Here is a 17699-nt window from a genome sequence, read left to right on the forward strand (position 1 = left end):
ATTGTTATCACGTTTTTACCATGGTTATTTACCTATCTTCCGATTTTATTCTTGAATATTTTTAAAAAATTTAAAATATTTAAAATTAAAATATTTAATTTAAAAAATTATAAGTTAGGCATCCTGTTTTTTCCAAAACCAATATGCACCAAGATATGAATTATATAGTACCAAAACTATGGCTTGATTCTATACAATTACAAAGAAAGTTCCAATCATTCACATTAACAGCATATCCTGATTATCACCTAATATAGTACTGTACACATATTAAATTTCCATTCATCCTAAAAACCTAAGTATAAAATTATATTAGCACAAATCATGATCCAGTTTCCTCATTTTATACCACCGGGTTTTGTGTTTCTTGAATTTCTTTTAATCTAGAACAGTATATTCCTTATCTCTTTACTTTTATTTTGTTCTTCTGAAACCAGTGACGTACTGAAGGACCTGGATCCTTTTCCTGGTGCCAGTGCTGTTCAGAACTCCTGTCATGCACAGACCTCAAGGGTAGTGTGACAAAATGCTGACTTGATGTCCCTGTATCTGGAGATGCTGGAGCTCACACAAGCTTCACAACCAGCTGGTATTGCACAAATCACACTGTGGGTAAATGATCTCCAGAGAAACTAACAATTTAGATACATTTCATTTGGTTTAGTTAACTTTATTTTTGGTAAATTCCTGGAAATTAACTTTCAATTTTTGACAAAAATACTTTTAAGAATGTGTCTGTTATGTCAAAATGTAACATATCAGAATTTTGGCACAAATATCATTTTGGCACAAATCATCTAATTTCTTCTTCTGAGATTGACAAATAAAAAAATTAAGTGTAATAATGTGGTAAAACTGGCACAATAAATTGTATATATTCAAAATCAATTGTTGCTGGGGTGTTTTTTTTTTTGAGATTTTTTTTTTTTTAATCAGCACAATAAAGGTAATGAACATAGCCATCCACACTCTCTAGAGTTCATGGGGTCCATTGGAAATCCCTTCCTTTCACTCTTTCTCCCAGCCTCAAGTACTAGGCTCATTTCTTTCACTGCGATTGGTTTTAACTTTATAAAAATTTATATGCATAAATGGAAACATACAATCTGAGTTAATTTTTTCTTCCACTTAATGTCAATGTTCAGTTTCTGTGTACATCACTTGTTTATTTGTTTTTGATATTGAGTATTACACTTTATGGATATACCATGATTGGTTTCTAGGTTGATTTAATTGATTGGGACAAATCTCCTTGGACATGCTTTCCTTCTTCTCTATAGGCATGGCCATTTGACTGGATGTCAGACTCGAAATTTTACCTTGTTTTTTTGTTGAAGGCTTTATTTTCCTATGCATATTTTTGAACTCTGTTCAGAGATGTTTTTAATTTAGCTGGAAATGCTGACCTTTATGGTCTTGCTTTTAAGATTTCCTGGAGAAAAGCAGACCACTGTTTATCTAGAACAGTTTTTTCCTATTGCCTAGGAAAAAATACTGAGTACCCCACCTGTACCCATGAACCATGAGGCGTCTCACTTTCACTGTTGATTACAGACTTAAAGGACTACTCCCCCAATGATTTCAGGTGGCTCCTTCCATGGGAAGATGTAGTTTTTTCACGTACATAATTTAACATTAATCTACTAAATATGCAATGGAGATACTCTATGGATTGCCAAAGTTCTCTAATCATACAACTCTCTCATCTTCAGTGGTGTCCCCTATGACCTATTGCTACCATGGTACCATGCTTCCAGCCCTCCTCAACTCAGAATGTAAGCTTCTCTCTGGCTTCTCTACCCTTCAAAATTGCTGCTTGGACTCCTATGCATTCAGTAATTTGGGGAAATTTTAGGACTTGTTGCTTCTGTTTCTTGTCTCTCATAGATTACTATCCTTCAATGAGTGAAAAATAATACCTTGAGAAGCACTGTTGCATGTATTTATTTATTTGTGTGTTTTAAATTGTTTGAACAAAAAAAAAAAAATAAATATAGCCTTTATGTCTCTGTCTTAGTAAAAAATGACAAACCTGAACACACTACAAAAATTATATCACAATAAAATTTGGTCTGCTAATTATTGAGCAATACTTCTATTCTCTTAATTCTTATTTTTTCAACAGTATTTTCTATTTTATGTATAAAGATCTTGCCCATAATTTATTATCATGAAAGTGTTTTTCAAAGGGTTTGTCTAAGGCATTTTTATTTCACAGTTTGATAGTGTGGTTCTAGAATGTAAAAATATAACTGTTGCATAGTGAGTGTGTGACATTTGTGTTTTCTTCATTGTTCCTGTTTCATAACACTTAAGGATTCATTTCCCATTATATTGCTATCATCTCAATACATCCCATTTTTCTTTTGCAGAAATTGTTCTTAATTGAAGATATTTTCCTTTTTGTTTTTCACTTATTTCTTTTCCTTCTTTATGGCACTTGCTACAAAAGTGTAGAATAGAGTGTGTAAGAATAGAAGTGCAGTGGGCCCCCATCCTTGTAATGTTTTTGATGTTAGTGGGAGAATGTTCATTTTATAATTTAAACTAAGATGGTGGGTGTAGATTTTATGTAATTGTCCTTTGTTAGAGTACTAGAGCTCTTTTTGCTTTCTACCATTATGAGTTGGTATTACATATATGGGTACTGCCATTAAACAGCTGCTTCTGGTGTCTACTGAGATTATGCAAGGTTTCCCCTTTGCATTCTGTAAATAGAGAAAATTGTGCTGATCAATATCTGAGTCAGAATCCCTTTTATTCTTCTAGAAATGATAAAAAAATTTTTCTGATGCATTTCCTTTTAAAAAATAGTTTGGATTATTTATTATTTACATAATTATTATTATGTTTAGGATTTTTCATTTATATCCACGAGGCCAATTGGTAGTTTAAATGCATATTGTGTTTTTGTTTGTTTTGATAATCATATCATATTTGCCTCATTATAATAAGTAGGGAAATGTCCACTTGTATTTTCTGGAAGAAAGTTATCTAAGATTAGTAGTATTTCTTCCTTAACTGTTGCATTCCAATGTACCTGGATCTATGTTTTTCCTTGCAGGAAAATGTACATTATAGAATATACATTTAATATCTATTGAACACCTCCAATTTTCTATTCTTTATGTCAGTTGAATAATTTTTATTTCATTTTTTTGATAAAAGTTGTCAAAGTTATTGTCTTAAACACTTTCACAGTGTTATTCTCATTCCCCTTCTAAATTTGTAGAAGGTACATTACCATCCTCTCTCTCATTCTAGTTGCTAATTTAGGCCCCTTCATTTTTCCCTTATCATTCTAATTAGTCATAAATTTTATTGATATTTTAAAAGAAGCACCTTCGGGTATTGTTAATTTTCCTTGTGTCATTAACATTCCTACTTTATTTATTTCTATTCTCAAGCTCACTGTTTCTTTTTCTGGTTTCTAGAGATTGCTTCAATCTTCTCTTGCTGATTTCTTAATTTGGTTATATAAGGATACTATACTTTTAATTTTGTTAATGCATAGCTATTTCCCGATATAATTTTGTTATTGATTTATACTTTATTTATTGCCATTAAAGAGTGTACTTTGTAATAAGGAAACCTTTGAAAATGATTGAAAAAAGTTTTTAATGGCCCAGTGTATATTCTTCCATTAAAAATCTATCATGTGTCCTTGTAAAACATCTGTATTCTGTTGGTGCAGCTCTCTACAATGGCTTCATTCCTTGAAGCTAGTTGGCTCACTTCTTAAATCTTTCATATACTTCATGATCTTTTTGTCCTCTTGGCATTTCAATAAAGGAGAATAGTGGTAAATAATCCACCATCCTCCTCGAACGTGACTGTGTCTGCTTTTTGTTAACCCTGATAAGGTTTGCTTCATGTGTTTTTAAGCTCTGTAATAAGTAGACTCATACTTAAAACTGGATGAATGTATCTATTTTATCTTTAGTAAATGTCCCTTCTTATTCAGGTAATATTTATGGTCATGGGATTTTACTTCAAAGTACTTTTATGGCTATTTCCAATATCTTAAGGCATGATTCTTATACTGTCTCTCCTTATCATCCTGCTGATGAATTTCTTGTGTATTTGTAATCAAAGTGCTTTCCTTCTGCATAGTACATAGTTGAATTTTAAAACTTTATGTGACAATCTTCTCCTTTTCTTTGTCAGGTTTTACTGATTCCTTTCTATCACAGTGATTGATTTTGTAGGGTTTGTTTGTATAATCTTGAGTTTGCTTTTTCTGTTTGGTGAAATGTACTTTTATACTGTCATACTAAGACTTTATTTGTATTCATATTATTCCTTTTGTACATTGTTGTTTGTGAGATCTCGCTGTTGCAGAGATTTGAACTGGAGTTCTTTACTTATCAGGGTCATCATTTGAAGTCCTGCTGCGTCACTCCATCTGTAAGGGAAGGTGTTTCCACTTTTCATATCTCACCATCTGAGCCACTATCATTACAAATTTTCCTTCTTCATGTGTTATATATCCCATAATATGTTGTTGTTATTACATCAATTTCTAAATATATTAATAAATAAGCAAAATGCCCTTTAATTTCATTCATATTTAATACTTCTACATGATTCATTACTTTTGTGCATCTGTCTTTCATCTGAAGATTTTCTCATTATTTTTGTCATGAAGTTGTGCTGCTGGTGAAGTCTTGCAGTTCTACTTAATATTGTTCTTATAGTGTGGGATGCATAATTATAAATTGGACTGTATTTTCTGAGAACTTCAGGCATGACATTCTGCTTCCATTTACCATACATTATTTCTAATGATTTTTTTTTTTTTTTTTTTTTGTACCAGAGATTGAACTTAGTGGCACTAGGACACTAAGCCACATCTCCAGCCCTATTTTGTATTTTATTTAGAGATAGGGTCTCACTGTGTTGCTTAATGCCTCACTTTTACTAAAGCAGGCTTTGAATTCATGATACTCCTGCTTCAGCCTCCCAGGCTGCTATCACACCCAGATCTGATGAACATTTAACAAACATTATTATTGTTTGCTGTATTCAACAGTGATTTTTAAGAGATATATATATATATATATATATATATATATATATATATATCTTATTTTAGTATTTTACAAGAGCATAATTGGGTTGATTTTGTTGCTATTGGGGGCGGCTTGATGTTTACTGAGGTTATTTTTTTTTCTTTTTCAATGTGATAATGTAAGGCATATTTTAAAAATAATTGGCCATTTTAAAAATGTTTTTGACACTATCACTCTTTTCTTGCAATTCCAATTATACATATGCTATGCCACATGATATTGTTCCAAAAGGTATTGAAATCCTCTTTATTTTTAAAAATTATTTGTGTACTGTTAGTTTTATCACTGTAATTTAGTTTGATTGGTTCCTACTGAATTGTCCTCATAACCAAAGGTATTTTCTTCTGCACTATTCAACCTTCTGATAAAAATTGTCCTGTAATATTTTTTTCAAATAACATATTATTAAATTTTGGGGATTACTTTTAGTTTTTTTAGAGTTTATATTTCTTTATTGTTTCATACTGTGGTTACTGAAATATTCAATTTGGGCAATAGTTATCAAAAACTAAAAAAAAACCTTAAGAGAAAGTTTACTATGAAATTTATAACAAATGATTCCTCTGATGTGTATATCATCTGCTAATACATATATAGAGAAAAAAAAAACCCATCTCCCACTACAGTAAAAACAAGATATGAAAAAAAAAATTCTAGGCAATTTCAGCCACTGGATGTCATGCAATAAGAAATGTAAAACATGAGTTATGATTATGTTTAACAAGTATTTTAAATTGTATCGAAGAAAGTCACTAGAAATTTATAGAGAATTCACAAGATAAAGAACCATATCTGATCACACATGGGAATACACTTAGCAATATCCAGAAGGTGAGGAACAATATAGGGACCAAAGACTATATCACATAAATGGAAAGGAAAATGAAAAATAGAAAGAGGAAACTGAGGTAACAATAAGATAACAAATATCTCAGCACACCATATTGTGTGAATATATTTGAAATATAATTCAAAGATGTTTGAAAATTTTTAATTTAAATACTCCATGCATATTTGATTGTGTCGAAATCTTAATATTAGCTTTAAGTATCCAATTTTGATTTTTAGAGGTGCATACACATACACATGTATCACGTAAGCTCAAGTATAGTGTGTCTGGTGTGGTTACGATGATGTGACATCTGAAATCTGTTTTACTCTGAGGAAGTGGTGTATGTATGCATGACATGAGGTTGGCCCTGTGCTGGTAATTATTGTAGCTGTACAGGGATGCACAGTGGTTCATTATGTTATTTTCTCTATTTTTAGTTGTAGGAGAAGGTTACAATATAATGTTAACAGAAATATCACTTTGTCAAATAAGACAAATACTTTCATATCACCCCGAGTGATAGTTTACCAAACTTATGCAAAATATCTTTTTTATTAAGTAAACTGTATTTGTTACAAATGATTATTTACTAGCTATCAAAATATATTTTCCACTAATATTCAAAAAATAGACTTTTTAAGTACTTAAAATATTCAATGTAAGGATAAAATTCATCCTTAATTTTCATTTCAACTGAATTTCTTCATGACCTTCATTAAGTAAACAAGTAACAAAAAATACATCCATTTGAAGGGATTACAGAGGGAACATAGAATCCCTGTGTTCTTTCTTAATTAAGTGTTTTTTAACAACCTTTCCTAACAAAAGCCAAAGACCCCAAACTCTCTCAGGAATCATTAAAAAAACACCTACAGAATATTCAAAACAAGATCATGCTGAAATACTTCTAAGCCAGGATGTATGGCTTTCCTGATGAGTTCATGAAAGTGAATGCTACTGTGGATCTCACCAAATTTTCCTTCCTGGTGGCTAAAGAATGAAACCCCACATAGTTTGACGGAATCCTAAATAGAGGAGGGAAATATGAAGTTATTCAATTACATATAAGGATGAGCATTACCAATTATGAAAGAGACAGTTTGTAACATCAGCTTCAATTCAACAATAGGTTTTGAATGAAAAACTCAGTAGGCTGCGTTTTTGATTTTACTATTTCATTTCATAGCTATCATACATATCATAAACCATGAGCCATTTTACCCTGGCATCACATTTTGTACTTAATCCTAAAAAATGTCTTTTTTTTGTATTCAAAGAGAAATAATTTTACCAAAACTTTCAAAATATACAAGGGTAAATATCCTGCACAGGCTTTCTAATTTGGATGTTTTATAGTTTAACTTATTATTACATTTCTTGGGTTTTAAGCTTAATTATTACTTTGCCTATTTCATTAACTACATAAAAACATCATAATTTTCAAAACTGGAAGATAAATCTTATTTATATTGCATGAAAAGATGATAAATACATTCCTCGGTTTTTACTCATGACTTGATGATTGCTTTAAGGGAGTAGTATGAATTTTGCTGAGATGGCTATAAGGACATAAGTAAATTAAATAATATTTTAAAACTCTCTCTCTATGTCATCTTGTCAGTCAAAGAGATAGCTAAGAGTAACTTGTCAACCTTCAGGCGGATTTGTGATTGCAGTTTACAACAAGTGTTCCTTGAGTAGAAACTTATAATTATTGCAATAGGATTATTGTTGGACTACAAAATATAATTCACTAGCTTAATCAAAGGATAAATTGAATGCATATTTTATTTCATTTCTCAAAAATGCAAAAGCTGTAACCTGTCTTTAGTAATTATGTGAGAAAATGTTATTTCTTAAATGACAAATTTTGTTTTGTTTCTATGCTTTAGGGATACAAAAGATATTTAAGAGAAAAAAAAGACGATAAAGAAGCACAGGATTTTTGTGGGCTACACACTCTGTCCTTGGAAGAGTGACACTGGTACCCAAGGAGACATCGCAATGCACATTTGCTGGCTGCTGCCTTGTGTGCTGGGGATCCCCTGCCTCTGGCCTGGCTTTGCAGTGGCAGGAGACTCTAGCAGAGAGACTGCTGAAAAATGGGCAGACTCTCATTGGAGAGTGAAGCGAGGCTGGGTGTGGAACCAATTCTTTGTACCAGAGGAAATGAATGGAAGTTATCACATTGGACGGGTACTTACTTTCTGAAAGTCTTCCAGTTCATGGTTTTGGTGTTTGCTGAGTTCTGCATTTTTCTCAGTGGAACCACTAGAAAACCTCAAACATGAACATTATTAATTATTTAGAATTTTCAAGCACCTGAACATCACTAAAAACTTGAGTTCTGGGTTCAAATTTCACTCTAGTCTCCTACATGAAAAGGCTACTCATTGATCAATAGCTAGAAATTCAGTGGTGCAATTTTTGGTAATAAATCAAAGCAGACTCAATGAGTCAAATATCATCTACCAACATTTTTTTGCCTGATTTTTCTGTTATGCTAAATAGCTATTGATTTATCCCTCCTTCATTTTTAATGAAGCAGTTTAATACTATATCCTTTTGCAGCCAAGGAGTGTCAGAAGCCCACACACTTCATTTGATTAGTGAAGTTGAAGTGCAAAGAATAGTTATTTTCACCTTCTTAGAAGAATATATTTTAAGAAAATGTCCTTAATGAGACAGAACACCTCCAATTTATGTTTTTGGTTTTGATTATTATTTGGTTTTCTTTAAACACAGATAATTACAATATCATGTCCTTTTCCATAAGTTCTTTCTCTAGATGAATGAACTGAAATGTTTAACCGCTAATTAACTGGCACTAAAATTTAATTGGGCCCAAAGGGTGAAGCACTCAAAATTCATTAACTGTCTTCTAGCCCATTCAGGGGAGCCTCAGCATTAGTGTGGTATCTGGATTCCATCTAAGTACCTCTATCCTATCAGCCACAGGCACAGGAGTACCTTCAACCACAGGCTTAGATTAGGATCTTAGGCAAAAAGGCTTCAGAACACTCCTGTGTGTCCCTGTTTGTCTCCCACAGGGTCCTCCTTACCCTTTTAATTCTCCACAATGTCTTCAGGTAAATCACATGCCCTGTGGCACAAATAGGGTCCATCTTAAGGGGCTGCTAATGAACTGAGTCTATCTAGCTCCATTTAGAGTGATCTCCAGAATGACTTAAACTCTTCTGTCACTGAAGAGGGTGACAGGCAAATCCTGTTCAGTGGCTTTTCGTAAATAAGGTACTTAACTGTACCAATGTGACAGGAACAAAGACTATCTCCTTGGCTGTCACATTTCCTACTCTGTTTCTGCCACCTACACCAGCCTCTTGTTTCCTCATCTCACAGAATGATTGGCTTTGCCTGTTCTTTTCTTTCTATAACAAACATCCATGAAAATACTTGTTTTTCCTCTAAACAATCTCATGATTCACATTACACAGAGATAACTGGTTTGGAAGAAACTTTGGGGGGTGTTTAGGTGTATGCAACTGAAGAGCTGCTGGTAAGATGTGTCCCACATAACTGCTTTTTGATACATTCATTAAAAAAAAAAATAAAAATTGGAAAGGCAGTTATGTAAAAAAAGAATAATGTGACATTGTTTGGTCAAATATTTAACAGCTGCTTAATTGATAAAATATTTTAAAATAAAAATATAGTAAATTTCAAAATATGAACTATAGTGCATGAGATCAAAATGAGTTTAACACATGCATTTTGTAACATTTAGAGGCAAGTGTTCAGTAAAACAGTTTTGATGATTTACCACTTAAAATTGTTCTTTATGGGCAGGTATGCTGGCACTTGCCTGTAATCCCAGCACTCCAGAGGCTGAGGCAGGAGGATCTTGAGTTCAAAGCAAGCCTTAGTAACAGTGAGGCACTAAAGCAACTCAGTGAAACCCTGTCTCTAAATAAAATACAAAATAAGACTGGGGATGTGGCTCAGCGATTGAGTGCCGCTATGTTCAATCCCCAGTACCAAAAGAAAAAAAAAGAAAAGAAAAAAATGTGTATTTAAAAATGTTGACCTCCTTGGTCTTTGAAATTTATAATTTAAATAAGCTTGATATACTCCTATTCTTTACTGAATTTAATTTACCTTCATTCAATATTGAACAAATTTTAAAACTACATTGAAGTGATATCATTTTAAAAACATGGTCTATTCATTGCTCATTTGACATATTCATTAGAAAATATATTAATTATTCTTAATTTCATAACCTCATGACATAGAAAATCTCTTCTCTTTATAAATAATTAAGGACTATCAAACTAAAAAAGCTATAACCATAACATCAAGTTGGATGTTAGTTTTCCCAAATCTGTTTCTTCAAGTATGTAGCAATGATAATACAGATTAAAACAACAACAATAAGAGCAACAACAACAATAATACTATATTATTGTTATTTGGGGTATGTTTAGAATTTCTCCACAATAGCATAGAAAAGTTATGAGTTAGTGAGGAATAATAACTTTTAACTGCAGCCATCAGACAAGTTGTAATTGGTTTAGGATGGCATTTCATGGTTATCTTTGTATTTTCATAGGAAGTCTTCCTTTGAAGAAGAGTATATTCATGAATGGTGAATCAAGAAAACACATTTGTAATAACAAAGGCATCATTTATGTACAAAAGGAGAATTATTTATGTAGATTTAATTATGATAAACCAGACAGCCAATTTAACACATCAATATCAAAATGACATCTTTTGACATATAAATTTTAAAATCTAAATTACTCATCAAAACTATGAATGAGCAATTTTTCACAAAATAAAAAAAAATAAGCACAAGAAGAAAAGTGTATGTTTAAAAATCAAGTAAAATGTGTTAGAAAGAGTGGGCATTTTCTAGCTTAAAATTAAAGATTTGAAAGCATGTTATATAATTATCATCATGGATGAATCTTGGAATTCACAGTCCTGTGCCAAATCATAAAACTTCCCAGAAACCTGAGACTCTGGGTAATTCTTTAAAATTTTCTGTCTTTGCTTCTGCATAGAAAAGATTGAGTTCATCAGTATTATGTAACTTGTAATGTTATAATTATTTGTGATCATAGATATAAGTAAAATTTTCTCTAGGTTCCAACCAAATATAAATATTTGAGGCTTTGGTTTTAGTGACCAAGGATGTAACCATAGAACAAACATGGACCAACTATGTTGTGAATAATTTATGAAAGAGGCTTTGTTTTTCAGTAATAATATATTACTAGAATTGTCTATGTAGAAGAATCAAATTTCTGTATTTCTTTATATTAAAAAATTAACTCTCTTTCTGATGGTTGATATTAAATTTGAAATTAATGTGTGAATTAAAATAATATAGGAATTAAATAGAATTATTAACTCAAGGAATGATTAGCACAAAAGAAAATGAACTCTTAAAATGGATTTTTCATTTTGAGCCTATCTGGAAACTCAGTTGTACCTGTTTGTACTTACAGCTAAGATCTGACTTAGACAATGGAAACAACTCTTTTCAATACAAGCTTTGGGGAGATGGAGCTGGAAGTCTTTTCACCATTGACAACAGAACAGGTGACCTATATGCCATACAGAAGCTCGATAGAGAGGAACGGTCCCTCTACACTCTGAGAGCCCAGGTAATAGACACCACCACTGGAAGGGCTGTGGAGCCTGAGTCTGAGTTTGTCATCAGAGTTTCGGATATCAATGACAATGAACCAAAATTCCTAGATGAACCTTATGAGGCCATTGTCCCAGAGATGTCTCCAGAAGGTATTGCATATTAATTTACATCAAAGATATTTTAACAATGACAACAAATTTTAAATTTTTGAGCATATGTTTTGGAAGTGGATTATCTAAGTATTACATTAATACTTCCTTCTATGAACATATTTAAGTGAAATATTTTTTAAAAACTAGTCTATGGTAAAAAATGTTTTTTTTTTTAAATGGTACTGTGCATTAATAAATTATCTGTGTTATTAAATTTGTCTCATTCTGGAAAGTAGTAAAAAAGTTCAAACATGTTTATTTGAGCAATTAATAAAATTCTGCAGGATATGTATATAGAATAAAGAAAGCCAATTTATAAAACAAGAGCTACTATTGACATCAAAACCAAGGAATGTAAAGACTAAAAATGAAGCAAAGTGGTAGAAAACCTCTGTGCAACTATTTCAAGTTTCTTTTAAAGTCCAATGCTATTGTTACTAATGATTTAAATATGAAATATAAAGAACAGGGTGATTTCCATAAGATATAGGAATTTATTGCCTTGAAAACTGGAAATGTTTTTCTAGTAGGGGAAAAGCTATGTTTATGCAAAGATTTTCCCTTAATTTAATCAGTGAAAATACTTTAAAAGCACAATAAATAATATAATTTAATTCAAATATTTACTTAACTTTGACAAATATGATTCCATCATGATCATTTAAAATGATGCTAACATGTTTTAAAACTGCTTTACCTAAATATGTGATTCATTATCCAATGATTCCAAAAATATATATTCTTTCATATAGTTTTCTGATTTCTTATATTTTAATATTCTAGGTAGAAATTCAAAGATATCTTTCTACATCCTTTAGAATATAAGTATTTTAACTAGTGTGTAAACAAATCAAGCTGTGAAATATGTATCCAAATTGTTGTTAGATATTAAAAATTATTTTAAATACTTCAATTTTGTTTGCTAAGCAAAGGAATAGTTCCTTGCCTTCTCTTCCTCTCTGTCTTGCTTGGCTCCTCTTCGCCTCCTTATTGCTCTCAACCTTCTCCTTCTTCCTTCATCTTCTAACTTCTCCTTCTTTCTCATCAAGCATATCTTACATACTCATGTACTAGGAGCTTTTCTGTAAAACTGAGAATAGAATTGGAAAGAACACACAGAAATTAATTTCTAACATGGATTATATTTTAATTCCGTACACAAACAAGAAATAGCTAATTTTAAGCAAGATTATAATCAACAAGATGTGTTATGAAAATGTAAAGTGTAAATGATTGATGATGATGAATTGCATGGAGAAATAGGGGGCACATTAAAAGGTGGGTTTTAAAGTGTGTGATGCAAAAAGGCCAGCCACACCTTATCCCAGGAAGATTTCCATAGCAGAGTGATGAAGACTGTTTGTAGCAGTGTGTGAGTCATTGACATATGGCAATGATGTAGGTCATAACTGAGATCCTTTTAGCAGAGAATGCAGCAGCTAAGGAGCTCAAAAGAACCCAGGCTGACTCCACTGCTAAGCAAAATGGGGTGGCTGGCAAATTAGAAAGAGCAGATTTGGCTGGTGACATAGGAAGAAGAGAAAAACATGAAGTATTTTAAAAAGCAGGTGTTGTTAAGAGTTGAATGGTGCACTTACAAGGGGATTATTTTGAATATATTATAGTTTTGATAACATGGTATCACTGCAGTTTAACTGTGGCTTCCAAGAGACTCCCAAATCATGGTTTATTGCAGGCACTATCTAACTGCCATACACATCTTGTGCACTCCTGTTTGAGGTCCATGCACAAATCTTCTAGTCAATTTGCATAGATCATGACGTCTTATGAAAGTGCCAGTCAGGATTCAGGCTGCACATGGAGTCATAGTAACACCACTGAGCACTTTTTTATACCTCCCTGGAGGCCAAGTCCAATAAAGTATGCAACATCAAGGTGTCCATTGCGAACATAGGGAGATATTCCTATTGCTCTGTTAACCTTCTCATCAGCGCCCTCTGAAGCATTTCTGCACTTTATTGGCTTTGATTAGGAGTAAAGAAACCAAATAATATAGTTATACAGGCTTATCTTAATATTTAATCAATAAGAAAGTGAATTATTTTACTAAATAGATCATTAATTTTTCAATTTATTTTCATATTCACTGCCAAGTGATGGGCTACTGTTTCCAAATTCCATGTTGCCATTGTTTCCAAATTCAGTATCCAACTATTTATGCCTTTAAGAACTAACCAGTGTGTTTTTTTTTTCTTAAATATATTGGTTTGTGTTGGAGTCAACCACTAATTATTATATTTTGAGTCTGCGCTTTGAACTTAGAATTTGGTTAGAATTACTGAAAGAAATCTACATTTGAATGTCATGAGAAGAGAAAACCCAAAACATTACAAATTTTTCTCTATTAATAGTAGGGGATAGGAAAGGTAGCAGAATACAACAGTCACTAATATGGCATTATGTAAAAATGTGGATGTGTAACCGATGTGATTCTGCAACTTGTATTTGGGGTAAAAATGGGAGTTCATAACCCACTTGAATCAAATGCATGAAAGATGATATGTCATGAGCTTTGTAATGTTTTGAACAACCAATAAAAACAATAATTAATTATTTTTGATTGACAATATTCATCCATATTTATGAGTACCATAGAATATTCATTATACACTTGCTTATTAAACATACATTTCTTTACATATAATGTTGAGGTTTGGCCAATTGTGTTTATATTTGAAATGCACTTACTTTAAAACTTTAATTGTCAGGTGGAATGGATATAAAACATTATATTTTCCCCCTTGTTACCCTGGATGGCAAAAGTCATTATCTTCCTTCCATGTGAAAATATAATACCAGGAGACATGGGGTGCCTCATGTTTGGAATGATCAAATAAATGAAAGAATGGATATGTTTGTGGTCAAAAATGCTACATAAGTGACTGGACAGGTTTGGTAGTTTATACTGGTGGCTGTGAAATGCAGGAAGACTTTACTGGTCTGGATGGAGGCATATAATACCCCAAGAGCTGGAGTTAAATTGTAAATGCTGACTCATCATTTGGAAAGTTTTTAGTGCAAAAGCTACATATTCCTTTTTATGTCCTTTTAATGGTACCATAGTAATTGTCTATCAAACAGATAATCCGTCCTTTCAATGATGGCTATTAGCTTTTACATAAAACATTAGCATGTCATCAAAGGAAAGGGCATTTAAAAATAGATTTTGTATGCTGCTTAATGAGCAATTAAACCTCCTTTGACAGGTTCTGCCAATATCACCCAAACCTACCTAGAAGTATTTGTTTTAAGCACTGAACTCTTGCCTTGAAGGATTTTAAAATGCAGACTCAAGTGATTTATTTTCTGCAGATCACTACAACATCCTGCTAAAAGTGAATCATGCTTTAATAAGTTAGGCCACATTATGTGTAAAACAATGATAATAAATAAATATTTAGACTTCACATGCCTCAAATGCTAATTAGTGTTGAAAGTATTTATCATATATGTATATGTATGTATACATAAAAAATTTTTGTCATATATGTATATGTATATATACACAAAAGAAAATTTAAAGCCTGAATACTTTAAAGTTTTGTTTTATATATTTTTTTCCTGCCTATAGATAGCTAGAAAAAATTACTAGTTAATGTCCTCTATTCCCATGTTTTGGAGCAATATCAAATAAATATTGTCCACCCAATTTTTCATGAAACATCAATTTCAACATTAGCAAGAGTCCAACATTTCTGGTCTTTATGATGGGCATTTTACTTATTATCAAAGTCAGGATGTTTTTGAAAGTGAAATGTCTTATGAGAAAAACTTTATTTTTTTTAAAGATAATAAAGATTATTATAACCTTTCAGATTTGAAATGTGAATAAAGTGGGTTATACTGAATTCTATGATTGTTAAGGAAATATTTAAATTCACATAATTTATATTTTTGGAATGGCACATATAAAATTCACCTTTATAATTTTATCATCAATATGGCACAAGTATATCATAATAAGTGGCCATAAGAAAAACGTTTAAATTCAATTAATGTAAAATGCATGTAAATTTAAATTCAATTCCTTCTTAGGAAAAAAATGTTATTTCTTGAAATTTATCACATTTGAAAATTAGATTTTAAGAATCTATGCCTTCAGACACATGTGCTGAAAATAAATTAGACTTGGATAAATTGTTTTTCCTATTCTCTCTAAATGTTTTGCTTTCTTACACAGTCTAATTTGTTTGACTTGAATTATACTATCTCAGATTATAAAAAGTTGAGGTGTCAAAAAAAAAACACAAAAATAATAACAATGACCTAGTTTCCAGATAGTTATGGACAGGAAAACAGAAATAATTGAGGAATACTTTGCACAGTTAAGGTAACAAGTAGGAAAATACTGTCTCTTTTCAGAATTTCATTTGGAGGTTCTAGGTTGTAAAGTAATTGCTTCTCAAATATAAATCCACTGAGGATAGGCCAGTCAGGACTTGTGAATAAATAATAGTCTTCACACTGATAAAATCAGATCTCCCTTGAAAGGTGGAAACAGGAGAACCAATGAAACTAATATTTTCATCATGAATTTGACCAATAAATTCTCTAATTCACCTTATATCTCTTTGATTATTACTAAAATCACAGACTTAGAGTACAGATAAAAATCTTTCTTTAATCTATGCTGCTTTATACAAATAAACACCTCAAAAAATTTATCTGAGATTAATTCAAGTATACTCATATTAAAACTGCAAGTTAAAATAGCTTTCCTATTGAAAAATTTATATTTTCATTCTAAAAGAAGTCTGTTAACCTTTATAACACAGAATTTCACATCAAGATATTACATACTAAAATAAATGAGTTATTTTGAAATATGCAGTATGAATTCAGCAAATAGTAAAATAAAAAACTATAGCACATGTGTTTAATTTAGGGTTCTGTAATAAATGCAAGCTTTAATTATGAAATGCTCTTGCCACAGGTTGCTGACTTCCTTATTACGTACATGATAGCAAATTACTCTCATATAAAAAAATTACCTCTCCTTTATGCTTTTGTGTTTGATTCCTCCCATAATCACCAGAGATTAAAGCATTCTATGTGATATGTGACAATACCATTCAGTAAAGCTTTCTTGTAATGTTAAAGTTAGTGTTTGTATGAGACTTGTTCAATCTTCTGTGAAACTCTTGGTTGATAATAAAATGCACATAATCAACAGTGACAGAGCTACACTTTCCTTACACAAGATTGTTCTCAGTAATGGCAGAATAAGTCTCATGTGTTGAGAAATTCTGTTATTGATGCTATCACGAATGTTTTCAATCTTCAAAAACATTTACGTAGCTTTATATAGGTTAGGATTTATTAATATTGCCACAAAAATGTAATTTAAGTGCAACTCCACATGCATAATAATTATTAGTATGTGTGTATACTGTTATTATAATTTTCTGTGTCAGAACTAATTAGTAAAGGCAATTTCCAAAGACTTCTAAAAACCATGCCTTTTAATTGAAGCACTCAGTGCAGGTTGATATCCTGTGTCACCTACTTAACAATAAGTTTCTACTTATTGTTTGAATAGGTATAGCCAAATATCAAGCTAAACTTAAATTCACAAGGACTTTTTATGACAGATAGTTATAATGATTCAGAAGCTAGCTACACAAAAATAACCAATATTTTTAATTTCAATTGTAAAAAAAAGTGTCTCTGAAGAGTAATACAGCCAACTGATACTAGTAATCATTGTAAAAATATTACTCAAAATTATTATACAATTATATTTTATGTTTATTATTGGAACAAGTAAGACAATTGATAAGTTAGTCTTATCGCAATGTGATTCTGAGACCACAGTCATCTAATTATACTTTTCTAATGAAACAGGTTAGATACACATTGATTTAAGATAATCTTTGGGCTGGTAGAGTCCAGTCATTTAGCTCTCCCTATTTCCTAAAAGCTCAGGGATCTGTGGCCAAACAATACTGACTCCACTGAGGGATGCACACTGACCTTTAGACTCCTTGATAACCAAGTAAAGG

The 17699-nt window shown here is 31.5% G+C and overlaps 1 protein-coding gene across 7 annotated transcripts in view; it reads left to right on the forward strand.

The window, feature by feature from the left end:
• Window positions 1-17699, forward strand: part of Cdh19 (cadherin 19) — a 75363-nt gene that overhangs the window by 20984 nt on the left and 36680 nt on the right. For 2 of the 7 annotated variants that reach the window (XM_071602660.1, XM_027935361.2), the window contains 2 exons: window positions 7797-8100; window positions 11379-11673. In XM_071602660.1, the coding sequence (XP_071458761.1) occupies window positions 7909-8100; window positions 11379-11673 (487 nt within the window). In that variant the 5' untranslated portion in view covers window positions 7797-7908. Of the gene's footprint in view, window positions 1-437; window positions 613-1652; window positions 1776-7796; window positions 8101-11378; window positions 11674-17699 lie in introns of those variants that run through there. The other 5 variants (XM_071602658.1, XM_071602657.1, XM_071602662.1 and 2 more) reach the window with 5 other exon arrangements.

The sequence above is a fragment of the Marmota flaviventris genome, chromosome 16, assembly GCF_047511675.1.
Source record: "Marmota flaviventris isolate mMarFla1 chromosome 16, mMarFla1.hap1, whole genome shotgun sequence".
Classification (NCBI taxonomy): Eukaryota; Metazoa; Chordata; class Mammalia; order Rodentia; family Sciuridae; genus Marmota; species Marmota flaviventris.